The following is a 21,531-nucleotide window of genomic DNA, read 5'->3' as shown; positions in this document are numbered from 1 at the left end:
AGAGATCTGGCGTCTTAGCACCTGATCAGCATATGGTAAGTGCAGTAAGAAATTAGCTGGAAGACTTCATTCTGATTGGTTACCTAGGGCAATTTCAAGCATTATAGTCTATAATTTCTTTTACTGGGCTCATACTTTTTTCCCTTGTCACAAGATTCACGTGGTGAGTCCTCCCAAACCCCTTATTTCCCAATTCTACACCTCATCAGGGGACTATGGAGGAATTCTAATTTGTCTCCTAATCAACTCACAAGCAATTGAGCAAATCGTTAAGGTGGTCCTGAAACTACTCTCCAGTCCCGGGGACATTTGGAATGCATTCTTACTTCTCTTCTCAAACCCACAGACCTCATCCTTCACAAGCAAACAAAACGTGTCCATGTGCCCAAACCTTTGTTTTCATTCAGTAAGAAGGCAATAAAGTCCCTTTTCTGCCCCTTTAGGTGTCAATTTTTTCTTTCTTTCTTTCTTTTTTTTTTTCAGGTGGAGTCTTGCTCTGTTGCCCAGGCTGGAGTGCAGTAGCATGATCTCGGCTCACTGCAACCTCTGCCTCCCAGGTTCAAGCAATTCTCCTGCCTCAGCCTCCCGAGTAGCTGGGATTACAGGCGCCTGCCACTGCGCCCAGCTAATCTTTGTATTTTTAGTAGAGACGAGGTTTCACCATCTTTGCCAGGCTAGTCTTGAACTCCTGACCTCGTGATTCACCTGCCTCGACCTCCCAAAGTGCTGGGATTACAGGCGTGAGCCACTGCGCTCAGCCAGGTGTCAATTTTCTTTTTGGATTTCAACACTAAGTCCATAGTACCCTGCTGAAGAAGCCCCAGAGTCTGGGTTCTCCCCTGATAACTCTCTAGGGCAGCTAAGTTAATCCTTCAGTGGACTCTGCTGTCCAACTCTCAACCTTTTCTCTAGCAGAAGCCAGAGAGAGAGGACATAGGAAAGGGGAGGAAGCAAGAGGGCGGAGGCTTGAGGGGAGAGCACTGGGGCTGTGCTGCATCATTCAGGTGAACTGCGAGGTATGCAACATGCAACTGGATACAGGGCTCAAGCCACTGGAGGCCCACGCTGTGAGTGAGCCTGCCTGCCGAGGGCTGATAACGGAGACATCTGCACATGCCCGCTCCCCAGGTGCGGGAGCTGCCTTTGGGAATAGCCTGGACCCACCATATGCTGAAATGAAATGTAAAAATAAAACATCTCTTTACAGCTCACATTTCTAAAATGAAGTTTAAAAAATTGCACAGCCACAAAGTAAAATAAAAAACTGGTTCTACTTCAGTCCTGTTTGTGAATATTGATTGTTGGGAAATTAGTAAAGGGAAAAAAAAGAAAATAAAAATAGAATTACTTTATTAATCTTTGAAATCAGTAATTCCAAAGGGTGCCTTTACCCTGGCTCATGTTGTCAACAGCACACCGATTTGTCTCCTCTCTCTAGGAAACTTGTGATGAATGCTCCTCTTTCCCCCTAGATCCTCCGAAAAGGGAGGAACAACTTTGGCGCATGATGATGTTGAAATTTTAAGCTTGTACAAAGAAAATAAAGCGTCATACTGTAATCTGGAAAAGAAGAGGAAGCAAAATGCAAATAGCCAAAGAGCCTCTTTTATATCATCTGTGTGCAGCAGCAGTAAAGGGACAGAGAAGACTTAAGCAGTTTGGGGGCATGGGGCAAAGGGAAGGTAAAAGATACAAGTGTGCTCTGACGGGGTATATAATGCATCAGCTGAATGTCCCCACTGCCAAGTTCCATCAAAACCCAGAAGATCTGCTTTCCTGTTGTCCCAGTGAAAGTCTGCATTGGCTGATTAGCAACCATCTACTGCCACTTCTGCTCGAAGGCTTTGGGGACTTTGAGGCAGCAAAAAAAAAAAAATACTATGGACCCCTTGAAGTGCTGGTGGATGCTTCACCCTCAATCATGCACCCAGGAGTGGTGAACAGGTTGTTTCTCTGTGTGTTTGTGGTTCATATTTTAGTGTGAGCAGGATCTGAAAAAGAGAAAGGCAACCATGAAATGAATGAAATGACAGCATGGGGTTTTACTTACAGGCAGCAATGTCTGGTTTATCTAACATCACTGAAGAATAAAGAAGTGGTGGCCCAAGTAAATGAAGTTCACCTCTAAGTGGAAAGCTCTTTTTTTTTTTTTTTTTTTTGAGACGGAGTCTCACTCTGTCGCCCAGGCTGGAGTGCAGTGGCGCGATCTTGGCTCACTGCAAGCTCCGCCTCCTGGGTTCACACCATTCTCCTGCCTCAGCCTCCCGAGTAGCTGGGACTACAGGCGCCCACCACCCACCATACCCGGCTAATTTTTTTTTATTTTTAGTGGAGATGGGGTTTCACCGTGTTAGCCAGGATGGTCTCTATCTCCTGACCTCGTGATCTGCCCACCTCGGCCTCCCAAAGTGCTGGGATTACAGGTGTGAGCCACCGCGCCCGGCCACAAAGCACTTAATTTTAACCACTTTTGCTGGAAACCTTCCTAAAATACTCCCAGTTCTACTGCTGTTTCTTTTCTGTGTTGTTCTCCTTCCTTTTTTTTCTTGGACAAAAACATTTTATCTTTTCCTTTTCAAATTAAACAATGCTAAATATGTCCATCTTTTCTAGAAACACAGTGTATTATCAGCATTTTTAAAGTGCATGAAAAAATTCTTCCATGTATGCTTTTGAGTTTTTCTAAATTTTCCCTCAATGTCAGAGTGTCAGATAATACTTTGCCTTCTCCTCAACCCCTCAATCCCAACAATATACACCTATATGCTCACCATCTAGTTTAAGAAAAGGAACTTTACCATTACCCTGCATCCCTGCTAGACCCTCCCAATTCTTTCCCATTCTCACCATCCTGAATTTTGTGTTTATCCTTCCCTTGTTTGCTTTTAAAAAAACAGGTTTATGATCTTTATGCCCCTATATAATATACTGTTGAATTTTATGTGGCTTTGAATTTTGTAGTGCTCCTGTGATTACACATGCAATCTCAGTATATTACTGGGAGAATTTCTTTGGGTATACACTTAGGAGGGGAATTGCTGGGCCATAAACACTTGGATCTTCAACTCTCTAATGCCATCTTATTTTCCAAAGTGATTATACAATTTACACTCCCTCTGGAAATGCATGAGCATCCTCACTTCTCCACACCTCTACATGTGGAGCAGTATTGCCTCAGTTTACAATTTCTGTGAATCACATGAGTATTCAATGGTATTCCACTGTGGCTTAATTAGCATTTTCCTGATTAGAAATGAGGTTGAGCATCTTTTCAAGTATCTATTGTGCATACGTGTTTCTTCTTATATGAAATGTGTGGATATGCCTTTTGCTTATTTTCCTATTGAATTGTTATTTTTTAAAAAACAGCTTTTTTTGAGATGTAATTCACATACTGTACAATTCATTCCTTTAGCATGTACAACTCAATAGCTTTTAGTATATTATATTCAGAGTTGTGCATCCGTCATCATAGTCAATTTTAGAACATTTTGATGACCCCAAAAATAAACCCCATACTTCTTCACCACCACCCCCTACATCTCTCATCCCTCAGCTATAGGCAACCATTAGTCTAGTTTACCTTCTGTCTCTATAGATTTGCCTATTCTGGACATTTCATATAAATGGAATCATGCAATGGTCCTTGGGGACTGGCTTCTTTCACTTACCATAATGTTTTAAAGGGTCATCTATGCTGTAGCATGCATCACTACTCTACTCCTTTTTTATGGCTGAATAATATTCCATTGTGTGTATAGACCACATTTCATTTATCCATTCATCAGTTGTGGACATTTGGGTTGTTTCTACCTCTTGGCTATTAATAATGCTTCTATAAACAATGATGTAAAAATATTTGAACTATGTTTTCATTTCTCTTGGGTATAGATACGGAAGTGGAATTAATTGCTGGGTCATATGGCAACTCTTCACGTAAACTGTTTAAGGAACTGTCAAACTGTTTCCAAAAGCAGTCACGCCATTTTACATCCCTCCCAACAGTGCATGAAGGTTCCAATGTCTCTTTTCCATTACAGCCATTCTGGTGGGCATGAAGTGATACACTGCTGTGTTTTTCCTTTTTCTTTTTTTTGGTGCAGATGGGGTCTCGTTGTGTTGCCCAGGCTGGTCTCAAACTCTTCGGCTCAAGTGATCCTCCAAGCTGGTGGCTGCTGACCACTGTGGCTTTGATTTATTTCCCCAGCGGCTAATGATATTGAGGATCGTTTTATATGCTTCTTGGCATGGTATATCTTCATTGGCAAAACATCTGCTCAGTTCCTTTGCTCATCTTTAAACTTGAGTCGTCTTTTTTATTATTGAATTGTAAGCGCTCTGTATGTATTTTAGATACAAGTCCCTTGTCATATACATGATTTGTAAATATTTTCTCAATTTCACGGATTGTTGTTTTACTTCCTTGATAGTGTCCTTTGAAGCAGGAAATTTTAAATTTTTGAGGATGTCCAGTTTGTCTACTTTCTTCTTTTGTTGCGTATGCTTTTGATGTCATATCTAAGAAACTGCCTATTGAATTTTAGAAGTTCTTTGCTTAAATATCTGGATACTAACTTTTTGGTTTTTATGTATTACAAACATCTTCACCCAGTTTGTGACTTGTCTCTTCATTCTATGGTTTTTTGAGACAGGGTTTCGCTCTGTCGCCGAGGCTGTAGTGCAGAGGCAGAATCATGGCTCACCACAGCCTCAACATCAGGGGCTCAGGCAATCCTCCCACCTCAGCCTCCTGAGTAGCTGGGACCACAGGCATGTACCACCATGCCTGGGCTAGTTTTAAAATTTTTTTGTAGAGACAGAGTTTTGCCATGTTGCCCAGGCTGGTCTCGAACTCCTGGGCTCAAGAAATCCTCCCACGCTGGCCTCCCAAAGTGTTGACTTTACAGGTGTTAGCCACTGTGCCCTGCCTGGTATTTTTTTAAAGAGATTGTTTTGTAATTTATTAAGATAAGTGCTATTCAGGATAAAAATTAGATTGTATTTAGACATGTACCTAACAAGTGATCTTTTCAGAAAAGGTTATGTATTTATTTATTTTCGAGACAGTGTCTTGCTCTGTCACCCAAGCTGGAGTGCAGTGGCATGATCATGGCTTACTTGCAGCCCCAACCTCCTGGGCTCAAACGATCCTCCTGCCTCAGCCTCCTAAGTACCTGGGACCACAAGCATGTGCCACCACGCCTAGCTAATTTTTTTTCTATTTTTTTTGCAGAGATGGAATCTCCCTGTATTGCCCAGCCTGGTCTAAAACTCCTGGGCTCAAGTGAGCCTCCTGCCTCAGCCTGCCAAAGTGCTGGGTTTATGGGCACAAGCCACCACACCTGGCCCAGATAAGGTTTTTAAAAAATATTAGAAAATCCAGGACAGTCACCATAAAAACAGGATGGATTAAAAACAAAAAACAAATTTTTTTTTTTTGAGACAGGGTCTTAACTCTGTTGTCCAGGCTGGAGTGCAGCGGCATAATCATAGCTTACTGAAGCCCTGACCTCCTGAGCTCAAGTGATCCTCTCACCTCAGTCTCCTGAGTAGCTGGGACCACAGGCGTGTGCCACCAGGTTTGGCTAATTTTTAAAATTTTTATAGAGACAAGGTCTCCCTATGTTGTCCGGGCTGCTCTGGAACTCCTGGACTCAAATGATCCTCCCTCCTTGGCCACCCAAAGTGCTGGGATTACAGGTGTGAGCCAATGCACCCGGCCCTGACAAAGGTTTTTAAAATAAAAAATTTCAAACATACATAAAAGATAAAATAGTATAATACACTTCCATGTTCTCATCATCTAGCTTTGATAATGATCGGCATCCTACCATTTGTTTCGTCTCTTCACATTTGTTTCCTGGAGTATTTTCAAAGCAAATTCAGGATAACATTATCTTCAGAATCTATCTCTGATGAATAAGAAACAAAGGGAAAAAAACTCCCACAATATCTTCATGGCATCTTAGAAGTTCTTAATTTTAACCAGGTCAAATTTATCAGTTTTTACCTTTATGGTTTGCACTTTCTGGATTTGATTTTACAAGCCCTTTACTTTTACAGTGACTATAATGATCTGGTCCTCTAATGTATTCTTAAAGATTTACACTTTTGCTTTTCATATTTAAGTCTCTAATCTGACCTGAAGTTGTGTACAGTTCGAAGCACAGATCTAATTCCATTTTTTCCTACACAAAAACTGATTGTCCTAACGTTATTATTGAAGTCTATCCTTTCCTCTTCTAACCGCAATGCGTCTTGGTCGTAAGTTATTTCCTATATATAGACCAGTTTTAGGTTTCTCTATTTTGTGTCAATATCACATTCTCTTAAGCATGTTAGCTTGATGGTAATTTTTGTTATCTGGTTAAGACAAGTCACACACAGCCCCCTACTGACATCCCCATTCTTTATAGGAGTATAAGGGTTCTTCTCTCTTTCATATAAATTTCAAAAAATAAAAATAAACAACTAATACCCTCTCAAATATACAAATCAATTTTAGGGAGAACTGGTATCTTTACAAAACTGTAACTTTTTTTTTTTTTTTTTTTTTTGGAGACAGAGTCTCGCTCTATTGTCCAGGCTGGAGTGCAGCAGTGTGATCTCAGCTCACTGCAGCTTCCATCTCCTGGGTTCAAGCGATTCTCGTGCCTCAGTCTCCCGACTAAGCTGGGACTACAGGCATGCACCCCACGCCCAGCTAATTTTTTGCATTTTTAGTAGAGACGGGGGTTTGCCATGTTGCCCAGGCTGGTCTTGAACTCCTAGGAGCTTGGGCAATCCCCCTTGGTCTCCCAAAGTGCTAGGATTACAGGCGTGAACCACCACGCCAGGCTACAAACTGTAACTTTTAATCCACGAACATGTAGGTGTCTCCATTAATTTCTTAAAGCGTCTCTTGGTAAGGTTTTATACATATATATTCTTTATATAAGGTTACATATATATAGGATATAGAATATATATATAGAATATATATATACTCTATAAAACCATATATATATTCTATATATATATATAACCTTATATAAAGAATACATATATATATTCTTAAAGCGTCTCTTGGTAAGGTTATATATATGTGTATATATACATATTTTATCACAGATCTTACGTATCTTTTGTTAGATTTATTCCTAGGCATGTGCTTTAATGCTCTGTAAAGCATATCTTTTCAGTAATCACATGTTCTACCTGTTTGTGCAGAAATATAGAAATGTAATTGATTTTGGAAAATTCTCTGATAAAGCCAATAGTCTATTTGAACGTTCTTTTTGGGTTTACAATCAAATATGTTATCTGAGAATAATGACAGATCTGCCTCCTCCCTTCTGATCCTATATAATTTTCTTATACTCTGGAATAGTTTGTAGATTGAAATATTTGTTCCTTGAATGTTTGGTAGGACTCACCAGTAAAACACAAAAGCCTGGTAATTAATTTGTGGGAAGATTTTTGTTCTTGATTCAGTTTCCATAATAATTAAAGGAATATTTGGATTTTGTATTTCTTCTTGAGTAAATATTTGTAAGTTAAATATTAAAATTGTACTCATCCCACTAAAGTTTTAAAAATATATCAGCATGTCATCATAAAGTTATTCACAGTATCTTCCTAAAATCTGTTTAATCTCCGAAGCATGTATAATAATGTCCCTAACTCATTCCTCTCAACTCTATGTTTATTTTCCTCTATATCTTTATTATTACTATTATTATTTTTGGTTTTTACTTTCTTTTGACTTATTTGGTTTTTCTTTTTTTTAACTTCTTAAACCAGATACTTGGCACATTAACTTTCAGCCCCTCCTCTTCCCTCACTGTAAGCATAAATTTTCCTTTAGGTATTACTTTACCTACATTTGTCAAGTTTTTAATATTAAACAACATTTTAAAATTATGATTTTTTTTTTTTAAGATAGAGTTTCACTCTTGTCACCCAGGCTGCAGTGCAATGGCGCGATCTTGGCTCACTGCAACCTCCACCTCTCAGTTTCAAGCCATTCTCCTGCCTCAGCCTCCCGAGTAGCTAGGCTTACAGGTGCCCACTACCACACCTGGCTAATTTTTGTATTTTTAGTAGAGACAGGGTTTCAGTATGTTGGCCAGGCTGGTCTCGAACTCCTGACCTCAGGTGATCCACCCGTCTTGGCCTCCCAAAGCGCAGGGGTTACAGGTGTGAACCACTGTGCCCCGCCAATTATGATTTTTAAATTAGTTAACTCTTTCTTAATTTCCAAAAATATGAGGACTTTTCCAGTATCTTTTCGTTATTGCGTTGTGGTCAAGGAATGCAGTGTTTGAAATGTGATTTAAGGCCTACTACGTAGTTTCTGCAACTCCCCCATAGAAGATTGCAAAGAATGTGCATTATGCAGTTATTTAGTGTGATGTCGTATACACGCCTATGAGATCAAGCCTGTTAATGATGTAGTTAAAATTTCGATTTTTTTTTTTTTTTGAGACAGGGTCTTGCTCTGCTGCCCAGGCTGGAGTGCAGTGGCATGAACACAGCTCACTGCAGCCTAAACCTCCTGGGCTCAAGCATGGGGATGCGTCAGCCTCCCATGTGGCTGGGACCACAGGCACACACCACGCCCAGCTAATTTTTCGATTTTTTTGGAGAGACGGTCTCACTTTGTTGCCCAGACTGGTCTCAAACTCCTGGGCTAGAGTGATACTCCTGTCTCAGCCTCCCAAAGTGCTGGGTTTATGGGTGTGAACCACTATGCACAGCCTCTTAAATGTTCTTATTATCAGAAACATTACTTATTATCAGACTGCTCAATCTAGCAATTACTGAGCTACATTAAAACCTTCCAATATAAAGCTAGATTTATCTATTTTTCTTATGGTTCTGTTAATTTTTTGCCCAATGTACTTTTCATAAATATGTATTTATTAAATGAAAAAAACATTAAATATACTAGTTAAAGTAAGTTGACGAGAAAAGGTTGAGCACTTTCTTGGTGAACCTTTAGCCATAATGTAGTGACCCTCTTTATTTCTTGTTATGCTTTTTGCCTGAAAATCTATTTTATCTGATAAATATAGCTACATCGGCTTTCGTCTGGTTGGTATTTCCCCAATATATCTTTTTCCAACCTTTTTCTTTGATCCTTTCTATATGCCTATGTAAGATTTTCTTGTTTTAATAGCCTAAAAGTATATTTTTTAAAAATCCAGGCTGACAATATAACTATTTCTGGTTGGCCATTTTCTCTTCCCTCCACTGTTCCCACCTTGTCCCTGCCTGATATAGCAGCCACAGCCATCCTGTGAAATCCTCTGCTCAGAATCCCTTGATGGCTACCACTACACTCAGAAGACAAGCGCCAAGTCCTCTCCTTGGCCCCCAGGGCCTGCATGATCTGGCCCCTTGTCATCTCTCAGCCTCATCTGTTCTCACTGTCCTCTGCTCTCTCGTGCAACATGACAGCTCCACTTGAATTTCCCAATCACAGCAGCCACATCCCTCCCTCCAGGCATGAGCTCCCGCTGTTCCCTCCACCTGGAGTTCCCTTCCATCCATATCTGCCAACTTATTCCCCCTTCTTCAGTTCTCACCGCAAAGGCCACTTTCTCTACTTTATTTAGAACAGCGAGCCTCCCCATTCTCTACCTTCTTTCACTGTTTTTTTTTTTTTTTTTTTCTCTAGAACATTTCCCACATTCTCATGTATGGTTTGTGTTACTTATTTGGTCTGCTGTTTGTCTCTCCTATTGGGGATTTTTGGCTGTTTTGCTCACTGCTCCACGGCTTGTGCCTAGTGCCTAGAATAGTGCTGAACACACAGAAGATGCTTGGTCCGTATTTGTTGCATTCATGAATCAATCAGTCTTTGACCTTCACTGGAACATTGAGTCAACTCACATTTTGGAAAGGGCCAATGCTTTTATTTGTTCGTACTGTTTTAAGCTGTGCTTTCTATTTGTTCTACCTCTTCCATGTTTCCTTTTCCTCCTTGTGGATTTATTCTCTATCTCATTCCACTTTCTCTCTGCTACTTTGGAAGTTTTCTATTTTTTTAAATACTTTATTCATTTAACAATTGTATATGTTAACTATATAAAGGTAAAATTCATCAATAACTTTACCGTTTCACTGTACAGTATGAACTTAAATGACTTTAATTTTGAACATCTGCTCTCCTTGAGTTACATGATATGATGGTTTGGACATTTTCATTTTCTTTTTAACCTCACAAGAACATTATCATCATTTGGTTGCTCATTATGTTGCCCCCAATTCCTCCTGCATTTCAGACCTTTCTTCTGGTATTATAATACCTTCCTCTGTCTGAAATACATTCTTTAGACTCCTTGGCAAAGGTCTACTAGTGACAAACTCTTTTGCGTGTTATGTGTTGGAAAATGTGTTTCATCCTCATTCACGAAAGATATTTTTGCTTAGAATACATTTATGGTTTGGTAATTATTTCCTTTCCTCAATGGCAACATTACACTGTATTTTTGTTTCCATCTTTGCTGCTGAGAAGTTAGCTGTCAATCAGACTGGAATTGCTCTGGTAATCCTTCCACTCCCTCCAGCTGCTTTAACATCTTTTGACCTTAGTGCTCTAAAGTATGATGTGTCTAGGTGTGGATTTCTTGTGATTCACTGCAATATGTGTATCTTTCACTAGTTGTGGAAAATTTTTAGCCATTATCTCTTCAAATGTTGTCCCATTTTTTCTTTCCAGAGCTCCAATTAGATACTTATTAGGCCTTCTCAAATGGCTTTCCACCTCTTTTTCTTTCTGTGCTGCATTCCCAATCATTTATTTTTCAATTTATTATTATTTTTTGGGCAGAAGGGAATGTTTATTAAAAAACTTTAGAAGGCCAAGTGCAGTGGCTCATGTCTGTAATCCCAGCACTTTGGGAGGCTGAGGCGGGCAGATCATGAGGTCAAGAGATCGAGATCATCCTGACCAACATGGTGAAACCCCGTCTCTACTAAAAATATAAAAATCAGCCGAGCATGGTGGCACGCACCTGTAGTCCCAGCTACTCAGGAGGCTGAGGCAGGAGAATCACTTGAGCCTAGTGGGTGGAGATTGCAGTGAGCCAAGATCGTGCCACTGTACTCCAGCCTGGGGACAGAGCAAGACTCCATCTCAAAAAAAAATTTTTTTATATATTATATTATAAAAAATATATATTATAAAATAATATATGTAATATATATTATATATCTATAAAAGCTTTAGAGCAGGAACAAAAGGAAGGAAAGTACACTTGGAAGAGGGCCAAGCATGTGGCTTGAGAGATCAAGTATGAGGTTTGACCTTCTGACTTGGGGTTTTATATGCTGGCATACTTCTGGCGTCTTGCATCTCGTCTCCCCTGGTTTTTCCCTTGGAGTGGGCTGTCCACATATGCAGATGCAGTGGTCTGCTAGCACTTGGGAGATGAGCATGCACAGTGTGTTTACTGGAGTTGTACGCATGCTCACTTGAGGCTTTCTTCCCTTACCAGCCGAATGTCCCTAGGAGGTCATATGCCAGTTAAAGGCCGCCATTTTGCCTCTTAGTGCACATGCTCAAGCCCACTCCCCCAACTCCTGAGATCTTATCAGGAAGCTACTAATCACTAGTTTCAGGTTTTTCCTATCTATAAGGAGACTGCCTTTCCCTGGTGCTGGCTGCAACTGATTATTATTTTAGAGAGACAGTTAACAACTGCCTGATCATCACCTGATGGTCACCTGACATTCCTGGTTGCGGTGGGAAGGGGTAGGGCAGGAGCCCTCTCTTGCCCTGCTCATGTCTGACTACCTACTGTAATCTTTCCTGACTCAAGAGTCCAAGATCCCAATTCTTTGGGGAAAATGGATGAAGGTCAGTCTTCTGTAACTGCTTTCCACTGACAGGTGGTAGTTGGCTGTTCTGTGGGTTTTGGCCTGTTGCTAGCTGTCAGGGCAGGGTGGCTCCGTGGGTTGGTGAAAGTGGGATCCAGCCAGGCCCAAGGGAGACAGGGGCAAGATTGTGCCTTTGTTTGTTCCACTGATGGGCAGTCTAGGGGTCCTTTGTAGAAGGGTGACTCTTGAATATTGAGAGGACGGTGTCCCTCACTGAGGATCATCTGAAGCTTGATGGCAAGTAGGGGACGTATTCGAGTCACACAGCAAAGTATGTTACCAGCGGAAGGTATCCAAGTCACATGGCACCAAAATATGTTAGCGGCAGTGAATCTGTATCTGTACAGGTCTGCCGCAGCCTCAATTCTTGCCTCCTCAGAAGAAAGAATTTGACTGAGGGGCATAAGGCAGAAGAAGAGACCAAGGCAAGTTTTAGAGCAGGAGGGAAAGTTTATCAAAAAGCTTCAGAGCAGGAAGGAAAGCACACTTAGAAGAGGGCCAAGCAGGCGACTCGAAAGACAAGTGCCCAGATCATTTCTCTAAATCCGTCTTTGAGTTCATTAAAGCTCTCTTCAGTGAACTGGGTCAAATCTGCAGGTAGGCCCATCCACGGATTTTTAAACTTTAATTATTATTTTCCAATTCCAAAAGAGTTACTTAGTTCTATTTCAAATCTGCTTGGTCATAACTTTAATCTCTTGGTTTACTCTCTCTTTTAATTTCTCTAAACATATGAGAAAATTTATTTTGCACTATTTGGCAATTTCAATTATCTTAGTCTAACACTGTTATCTATTATTTTGCTGGCTTTGCTCATGGTGCCATGTTTCTTTATTTGTTTTGATTTTAAACTCTGATCTCACAAAACTTTACCTGTGGGAATTATTTGAGGTTTGGGTTGGAGGAGGATTCCTCCAGATAAAACATGCATTCAATTCTGCTAGGTGCCTTAGGACCACCTTAAACTCTCAGTCTGAAGTTTTTCAGGCTACCTCCAGAATGTGAATTCATGCCCAAGCTTACAAGGGGTCCAGCTTGTGGTTATAAATTACCAGGGGAGATTCCCCTTCTCCACTCCATTTAGCACCAAGTTTCCAGATACCCAGTTTTCTTTCAATGCCTGAGGGACTGAAGGGTGGATGAGAGGGAGGGTTTATTTCTAGTTGACTTACATATGGAGACTATAGCTGGCACTCTGGGGTCCCAGTCTAGAAGGGTCTCCTACTAGACTCTTCACCTTAAGATTTGCCAGTTGTCCCTTACATCCTGCCATAATTCGGGTACAGAGTCACTTCAATCCTAACTCCTGCCTGGTGATCCAGTGACGGGGTCATAAAGCCGGAGAGGTATACAGAACAACGATGTTACTGCATTTTTCCCTCACTGCCTCTATGACCACGACTACAGCCCAGCTCTTCCCCCACACCGCCTTTTTTTTGTGGGACTTTGAAATACCAGCCACTGTAGCTAGCCCATCTTTATTTTTGCTTTAATGGCTTGGCCTGGAAATTCTGTCTTTTTTTGGCCAAATGTCTACAGATAATACTGTCTTTATACACTCACTTGGCATTTATGAAATAAATGAAGTTATGTCTTATTATGTTAGTCCTAAAGTCAACAAGCAACACAAACATAAAATATATTCAGAACTACCCTAAAAAGTCTTAAAGCACCTGTAAAATACATCATGCCAGTTCGGCAACTATCAGGGAGTCCAACAAACACACTTATACTTCCATCCTTCTGTTCTTTCGTTAGCACCCAACTAACGTGACTGGCTTGTGTTTAGGCCATAGAGAATGCAAGTATTTTTAGACGTTGTGATCAACATTTGCCAAGGTAAACTGCACTATGAGAACCACCTAGGAATGAAGAACCATTGAAGCCAAGAGCAGATTCACATGTCGTGCTCATTTGGAAGCATAAGTTACCTGAGAGGAATGGTGGAGAGACCCTCCTAAACGATCTAAATCATTGTTTCTTTTATCATTTGGAGGCACATGGGGAGGGACTTTGTCTTGCATATACTGCTTATTTTCACTGCTACACTCTTAAGTGCTGAGACCGCATCTTACAAATTTTCACATGACCCAGGGCACCCAGCATTTTGCCTTATAAATATTTACATGAGAGCTGCTTGGTAAATAGTTGATTGACTGATGATCAATAGCGCTGTTACCCTATGGGTGGCAAAAGACTTCCAACTAACAATACAAACTAGGCTTCTACAAACAACAAAAGGCCTGATGTGGTAAGCGGCAATCTGTACTTCCAGGCCAGTGCTTCTACCACTCATCAGCTGTCTGAAGGTTAAGGGATACACTTTTTTTTTTTTTGAGACAAGAGTCTTGCTCTGTAGCCCAGGATGGAGTGCAGTGGCATGATCTCAGCCCGCTGCAAGCTCCGCCTCCCTGGTTCACGCCATTCTCCTGCCTCAGCCTGAGTAGCTGGGACTATAGGCACCCGCCACCATACCTGGCTAGTTTTTTTGTATTTTTAGTAGAGATGGGTTTCACCATGTTAGCCAGGATGGTCTTGATCTCCTGACCTCGTGATCCGCCTGCCTCGGCTCCCAAAGTGCTGGGATTACAGGCGTGAGCCACCGCATTTTTATGAAATCCTATGACTCATAGCTTTTCCAGTTCAGAGAAAAAAAAAAAAAAAAAAAGTTCATCACGAATTCCCTGCCAATAAAGAAGGCCCTAAGCCAGGCAGGTGTGGTGATACATACCTATAATCCCAGCTTAGGAGGCTGAGGAGGGAGAATCACTTGAGCTCAAGAGTTCAGGATTCAAGACCAGCCTGGCCAACACAGCAAGACCCTGTCTCAAAAAAAAAAGAAAAAAGAAAAAAAGAATACAGTAAAAAGAAAAAATTCCTATCTGGAAAATGGGACAAATAAAGAAGGCCCAAACCTCAAATGTTATGAACATATAACCAAAGTTATTTTTCTCCCTCCAAGGTCTGAAGTGAATAAGAAAAATAAAATTAAAAACTTAATTTAAAATATTACCTAAATGCAAAGACGTTTACCTCTTAAAGATTTGTCCCTAAGGCCTTTCCAACTGATCTGGGCAGCCCTGGTAGTATCTTCTGGCAACATTCTGGTTTGATAAGAAAGGAAGTGAATGAATCAATTTATTTATATCCTGAGTGACATTAGTAGAAACGGACAGCTGGGGTGTGTGGGCCAACCTGCTGCCCCTCACCTTCCTGGGCATAGCTCCAGTATGTAGGAATGAATAACACAGGCACAAGAACATCAGATCCATTTCATGAAACCTTGCCTGGGTGTCACAAAGGCGCCGGGCACAGCTGCAAGGGGTTTGTTCAGAGCAAAGACAGCCCAAGGAACTCTGCAATGCAGCCACATGGGACATGGGAGCCGCTGACTACAGCAGCACCACCAAGCCCTCATGGCCTCCCAGAAATCCTTTTTAATTTCTCATGAGTAATGCAGGCATCTGGTTCAGTTCAGATGCTAAAACCAACAAGAGCTCAAGTGTCCATCTATGGGGGAAGATTTCCTTTCTACTCGCAAATGAGTGTTGAATAATTTTAATACAATGCTATTTTAAGGAATTCTACTATAAAGAATTACAGTCATTAATACAACAAGCCTAATTCTTCTAAGAAAAATGCACATAACTCATTTCTGAAGATATACTTAAGTCTCACAAACCTGTAAAAAACCATGTTCCCCCTATTCTGGATTATTTTATTATAATAAACCCATCAGATGGGCATGATAACATTTTATCACGGAATAGAGAGATATAAATCTCTGAAAGACTTTCAAATGTCATTCAGTGAAGTGTTTCTTTTTGTAACTACATTTAGATAGTAAGTATCCTAATGGAAGACTGATTAACATGTTTGACAGAGGTTTTTTGGCATAAGAATACTTAATAACCACCCTTTTATGAAAATTTAAAAATTTTAAGCCTGACTAAAATCAAAGTTCTTGGGATCTAATTCTATGATGTATCTACCATGCTAGTTTCGAAGCATAACCTACTTGAGTATATCTGGTGTATTTTTATATAAACATGTAAAACCTAGATTTATAAAATAAATGACTGAATTATTAAAAGGAGAGTTTCTTTTATGAAGAGTTTCTTTACTTTCTTAAAAAGATTTAATTTCGGCCGGGCGCGGTGGCTCATGCCTGTAATCCCAGCACTTTGGGAGGCCGAGGTGGGTGGATCATGAGGTCAGGAGATCGAGACCATCCTGGCTGACATGGTGAAACCCCGTCTCTACTAAAAATACAAAAAAAATTAGCCAGGCTTGGTAGCGGGTGCCTGTAGTCCCAGCTACTTGGGGGGCTGAGACAGGCAATGGTGTGAACCTGGGAGGTGGAGCTTGCAGTGAGCTGAGATCGCGCCACTGCACTCCAGCCTGGGCAAGAGCGAGACTCCGTCTCAAAAAAAAAAAAAAAAAAAAAAAAAAGATTTAATTTTTTTATAGGGAGCTCTGGTAATGAAGAGTGGTAGAGTAAAACAATGCTACGAGCTATAAATTGATTTATGCTATTCACAAGCCTCAAACCTCCGGGATTTAAGGATAATGATTTTTGTTTTCTGCTCACTGGAGAAAATCTTTGGTGGGGCATTAGAATGGATTTTTATATAGCTTTGAGTTCAAAAGACAAATTGATGGTGGGGGTGGATTTTGCCTCTTCTAGAATAGCTTCTAGTCTGATAAAAATTCAGCCTCATTCCTCCTGTAGCAGATGCAGCATGAGTCAAAGAGGGTGCTGGATACCAGTTCTCTATCTGAAGATTAGGAGAATAGCACTTTCAGTTACCTAAAGAAGGTGAGAAGTAAATGGCCCAGCTGGGCATGGTGGCTCATGCCTATAATCCCAGCACTTTGGGAGGCTGAGGCAGGAGGATCGCTTGAACCCAGGAATTTGAGACCAGCCTGGGCAACATAGAGAAACTCATCTCTACTAAAAATAAAATAAAATAATTAGCTGGACATGGTGGTGCACACCTGTGGTTCCAGCCACTCAGGGGCTGAGGCAGGAAGATTGCTTGAGCCCAGAAGTATGAGGCTGCAGTGAGCTGTCATCATGCCACTGCACTCCAGCCTGAATGGCAGAGTAAAGCTGTCTAAACAAATAAATGAAATGAAATGAAGGGACTCTAGACCAGTGACCAACAGTGACTTTCAAACTTTTTTTCTGATTGCAATGCATAGTAAAAAGTACATCTCACATTGCCACTGAATGCACAACCATCTTTATGACTTAAATACAATTCCCATAATACTTACACTTACTTTTACTGTAGATAGACCCTGGTATTCTTCTATTTCATTCTGCTGCACTGGGGTGGGGATGCAGGGGAATGATGATTGTGACCAGTAGTGTGCTAGAAAATGTTTAACAGGCTCTCTATGGTAAAACAAATGAAAGCCCCAACTTTGTGTTGTTGGCCAATTTCCACCACAATTGAGTTCAAATAACCAACGCAAAGTTACTGAAGGCAGAGTTGGGAAGGGACACATTCCACCAGCTCTTGTGAGCCTGGTTGTGACCCGTTAAACTGATTGGATGACCCATCGCTAGGTCATGACTCACAGTTTAACAATCACTGCTCTAGAGTATAGGAAATCAAGCTCTTTACTAGTTCACAGGAAGCCGAGAGTGGCCAGTCTATATTGTTTCCAGGAGGTACTGAAAGAGATCTCATGTGCTAGGGATGACAAGCCTCTGGGGCATTACGGGAAGACACTCATGCCTACTCTGCTGTAAGCATCTCTGAACTACTGTGCCTTCAGCCTCCCCAAAACTGATCATCTTGGGAAACTGAGATTTACGAGCAGTAACCTTAGGAAAATTGCAATCTCTCTGTGCTTCAGTTTCTTCCTCTGTAATATGAGAATAAAAACGTGTGTACCTCACTGGATTGCTACACGGGCCAAATAAGGAAATCCATATGAAAGCATTCTGAAAATTATAAAGGGCACTACAGATTATTATTCATGTAAAATGGTTCAATTTAACAAAATTTTATTCACAGGCAATTTACATAAAGTCATCTGTCTTGGCATCTGAGCTCACTGATCATTCCCATCCTGGGACTCCGAGTTTCTGAAATATCCAGGTGTCTCTCAAGGCTGCCTCCATGGGCTCCCCCACTGGCTCCTTTTCCTCCATCCTTTGAACCTTGCTGCTAATCCTTAAACTCGTTTCCTTGGAGAATGCATCCATGAACAGTTTTAACAAGTATCTCCATACAGATGATTGCTCAATTCTACCTCTGGCTCCGACTTCTCCCTCTCTTTTGAGAAAAACCTAGCTGAGTTTAACATTCAGTCATCATCGAAACTTGACTTTGAAAATTCTAACAGTATTGTCTGTCCCACTCATCCATGATGCTAATTTTATAAATGGCACTAGTATTATCTCAGTTACCAATGTTTAATTTAAAACCACATCACACCCATTAGGATGGCTACTATCAAAACATAAACATTTAAACTAACCATAAAATAACAAGTGTTAGTGAGAATGTGGAGAAACAGAAACCCTTGTGTGCGGCTGGTGGGGGTGTAAAATGGTACAGCTACTACAGAAAGCAGGATGGTGGTTCCTCAAAAAATTAAAAACAGAATTACCATACAATCCAGCAATTCCACTTCTGTGTATGTACCCAAAAGAAATGAAAGCAGGGACACAAACATATATTTGCACACCCATGTTCACAGCAGCATTATTCACAATATTTAAAGGTGGAAGCAACTCAAGTGTCCACTGATTGCTGAATTGATAATGTGGTGTATACATACATTAAATTATGACTCAACCTTAAAAAAGGGAATTCTGATGCTTGTTACAACACAGATGAACCTGGAGAACACTATGCTAAGTGAAATAAGCCAGTCACAAAATGACAAATACTGTATGATTCCACTTATATGAGGTACCTAGAGTAGTCAAATTCATAGAGACAGAAAGTAGAATGGTGGTTGCCAGGGGCTGGGGGCAAAAGGGAATGAGGAGTTATTGTTTAATGGGTACAGAGCTAAAGTTCTGCAAGAAGAAAAAAATTCTGGAGGTGAACGGTGGTGATGATTACATAAGAATGTAAATGGGCCAGGCATGGTGGCTCACGCCTGTAATCCCAGCACTTTGGGAGGCTGAGTGGGTAGATCACAAGGTCAGGAGTTCAAGACCATCCTGGCCAACATGATGAAACCCCGTCTCTACTAAAAATACAAAAAAAAAAAAAAAAAAAAATTAGCTGGACGTGGTGGTGCATGCCTGTAAACCCAGCTACTAGGGAGGCTGAGGCAGGAGAATCGCTTGAACCAGGGAGTTGGCGGTTGCAGTGAGCTGAGATCGCGCCACTGCACTCCAGCCTGGTGACAGAGCAAGACTCTGACTTAAAAAAAAAAAAAAAGTAAATGTACTTAATGCTATACACTTAAAAATGGTTGAAACAGCACATTTTATGTTACATATATTTCACCACAATTTTAAAGATGTTAAATAATTATGGATATTGATCTATCACTTATTCTGCTCCAGTGTTATATAAAGTGCTTATTGCATGAATTGTTTTATAATTTAACCTGCATTTATATAAGAAGCTAAGGGTGGAAAGCAGGGAAATTTACTATTTTTGTCTGCCTAGTGACACTTCCCATCTGCTTAGGGTTTCAGCCCCTTTCTCTTCCTTTGGGAAATTGCTCCCCACTTCTTCTATTCCAACCAAGCTATTACTGCCAGGCTACAAATGTTAATTCCATATCCTCTTGATCACAAAAGTTGATGCAAAAATGATCCCAGGCCTGGCCAAAGCCTGAATCCCCTTGGCCACAGCAATTACTTCAAGAGGTGGTCTTATTACCCAGGCCAAGCCGATCCCAGTCCTTCTTTGGGAGTTATATATATATTAAAGTAGAAAGAGAGACGCTTCCCTCACTCTGTGGTCACTGCTGGGAAGAATAAGATGGAAGATGCTCAAACCACACCCTTCCATCTGATCTTGCCACATGGAAGAAGCCATATAATGCAAGAAATAAGGAGGTCAATGAAGCTGTGATGAGAAATACAAAGCGAGGAAGAGAGATGGATGGAAAGACATGAAGCAGAGAGGGAGGGAGAGCAAGAAAGATCTGACTACACTTTAAGACAAGCCAGAGAAAGAGGAGAAAAACTTGAAGGTAGAACTGATCCGATGCACCCCTCAGGAGAAGGGCCATTCTAATCTTTGCTGGAGCAAAGTAACAGACATTTCGTAGAAAATTAATCTTGGAACTCTCTATTTTCTAAAGAAAACCCAAAGAAGGAATATATGTCTCCACTGTAAAAACATGGCAGTTTAAGAAGTATTTCTCATATGATTGTTGTGATGATTAAGTGAAAAAAAAAACTATGTAAAAATTACAGCACCTGGGATACAGCAGGTGCTCAATAAATAACTGCTATTCCTACCATGATTTTTCAAACTATAATGACAAAAAGGAGAGAGAACCAGAAAACTCAAATTACTATTTAAGAGAACAGAGCATGAATTTAAAGGCTATATGCCGTAACTTAAGTGTCATTTCTTCAAGGGTTTTCTCTTTTAAAAACTGTTCCTATTTGTGTGGTTTAAAAGTCATCTAGGCATGATTTTAAAAAAAAATACACAAGGGGAGGAGCCAAGATGGCCGAATAGGAACAGCTCCACTCTACAGCTCCCAGCGTGAGCGACGCAGAAGACGGGTGATTTCTGCATTTCCATCTGAGGTACCGGGTTCACCTCACTAGGGAGTGCCAGACAGTGGGCACAGGTCAGTGGGTGTGCGCACCATGCGCGAGCCGAAGCAAGGCGAGGCATTGCCTCACTTGGGAAGCGCAAAGGGTCAGGGAGTTCCCTTTCTGAGTCAAAGAAAGGGGTGACGGACGGCACCTGGAAAATCGGGTCACTCCCACCCGAATACTGCACTTTTCCGACGGGCTTAAAAAACGGCGCACCACGAGATTATATCCCGCACCTGGCTCGGAGGGTCCTACGCCCACGGAGTCTCGCTGATTGCTAGCACAGCAGTCTGAGATCAAACTGAAAGGCAGCAGCGAGGCTGGGGGAGGGGCGCCCGCCATTGCCCAGGCTTGATTAGGTAAACAAAGCAGCCAGGAAGCTCGAACTGGGTGGAGCCCACCACAGCTCAAGGAGGCCTGCCTGCCTCTGTAGGCTCCACCTCTGGGGGCAGGGCATAGACAAACAAAAAGACAGCAGTAACCTCTGCAGACTTAAATGTCCCTGTCTGACAGCTTTGAAGAGAGCAGTGGTTCTCCCAGCACGCAGCTGGAGATCTGAGAACGGGCAGACTGCCTCCTCAAGTGGGTCCCTGACCCCTGACCCCCGAGCAGCCTAACTGGGAGGCACCCCCCAGCAGGGGCACACTGACACCTCACACGGCAGGGTATTCCAACAGACCTGCAGCTGAGGGTCCCCTCTGTTAGAAGGAAAACTAACAAACAGAAAGGACATCCACACCAAAAACCCATCTGTACATCACCATCATCAAAGACCAAAAGTAGATAAAACCACAAAGATGGGGAAAAAACAGAACAGAAAAACTGGAAACTCTAAAAAGCAGAGCGCCTCTCCTCCTCCAAAGGAACGCAGTTCCTCACCAGCAACGGAACAAAGCTGGATGGAGAAT

The 21,531-nt window shown here is 41.4% G+C and overlaps 1 protein-coding gene across 33 annotated transcripts in view; it reads right to left on the bottom strand.

Moving 5' to 3' along the window:
- Window positions 1-1,583: 1,583 nt before the first annotated feature.
- TTLL5 (tubulin tyrosine ligase like 5) overlaps window positions 1,584-21,531 on the bottom strand; it is a 297,434-nt gene continuing 277,486 nt past the window's right edge. For 32 of the 33 annotated variants that reach the window (XM_055097295.2, XM_055097271.2, XM_055097282.2 and 29 more), the window contains one exon: window positions 1,584-1,991. In XM_055097295.2, the coding sequence (XP_054953270.1) occupies window positions 1,976-1,991 (16 nt within the window). In that variant the 3' untranslated portion in view covers window positions 1,584-1,975. The remainder of the gene's footprint in view (window positions 1,992-21,531) is intronic. The other variant, XM_008977926.5, reaches the window with a different exon arrangement.

This window comes from Pan paniscus, chromosome 15 (assembly GCF_029289425.2).
Source record: "Pan paniscus chromosome 15, NHGRI_mPanPan1-v2.0_pri, whole genome shotgun sequence".
Lineage (NCBI taxonomy): Eukaryota > Metazoa > Chordata > Mammalia > Primates > Hominidae > Pan > Pan paniscus.
Note: the sequence above shows the minus strand (reverse complement) of the source record. Positions and strands in the feature narration are given on the sequence as shown.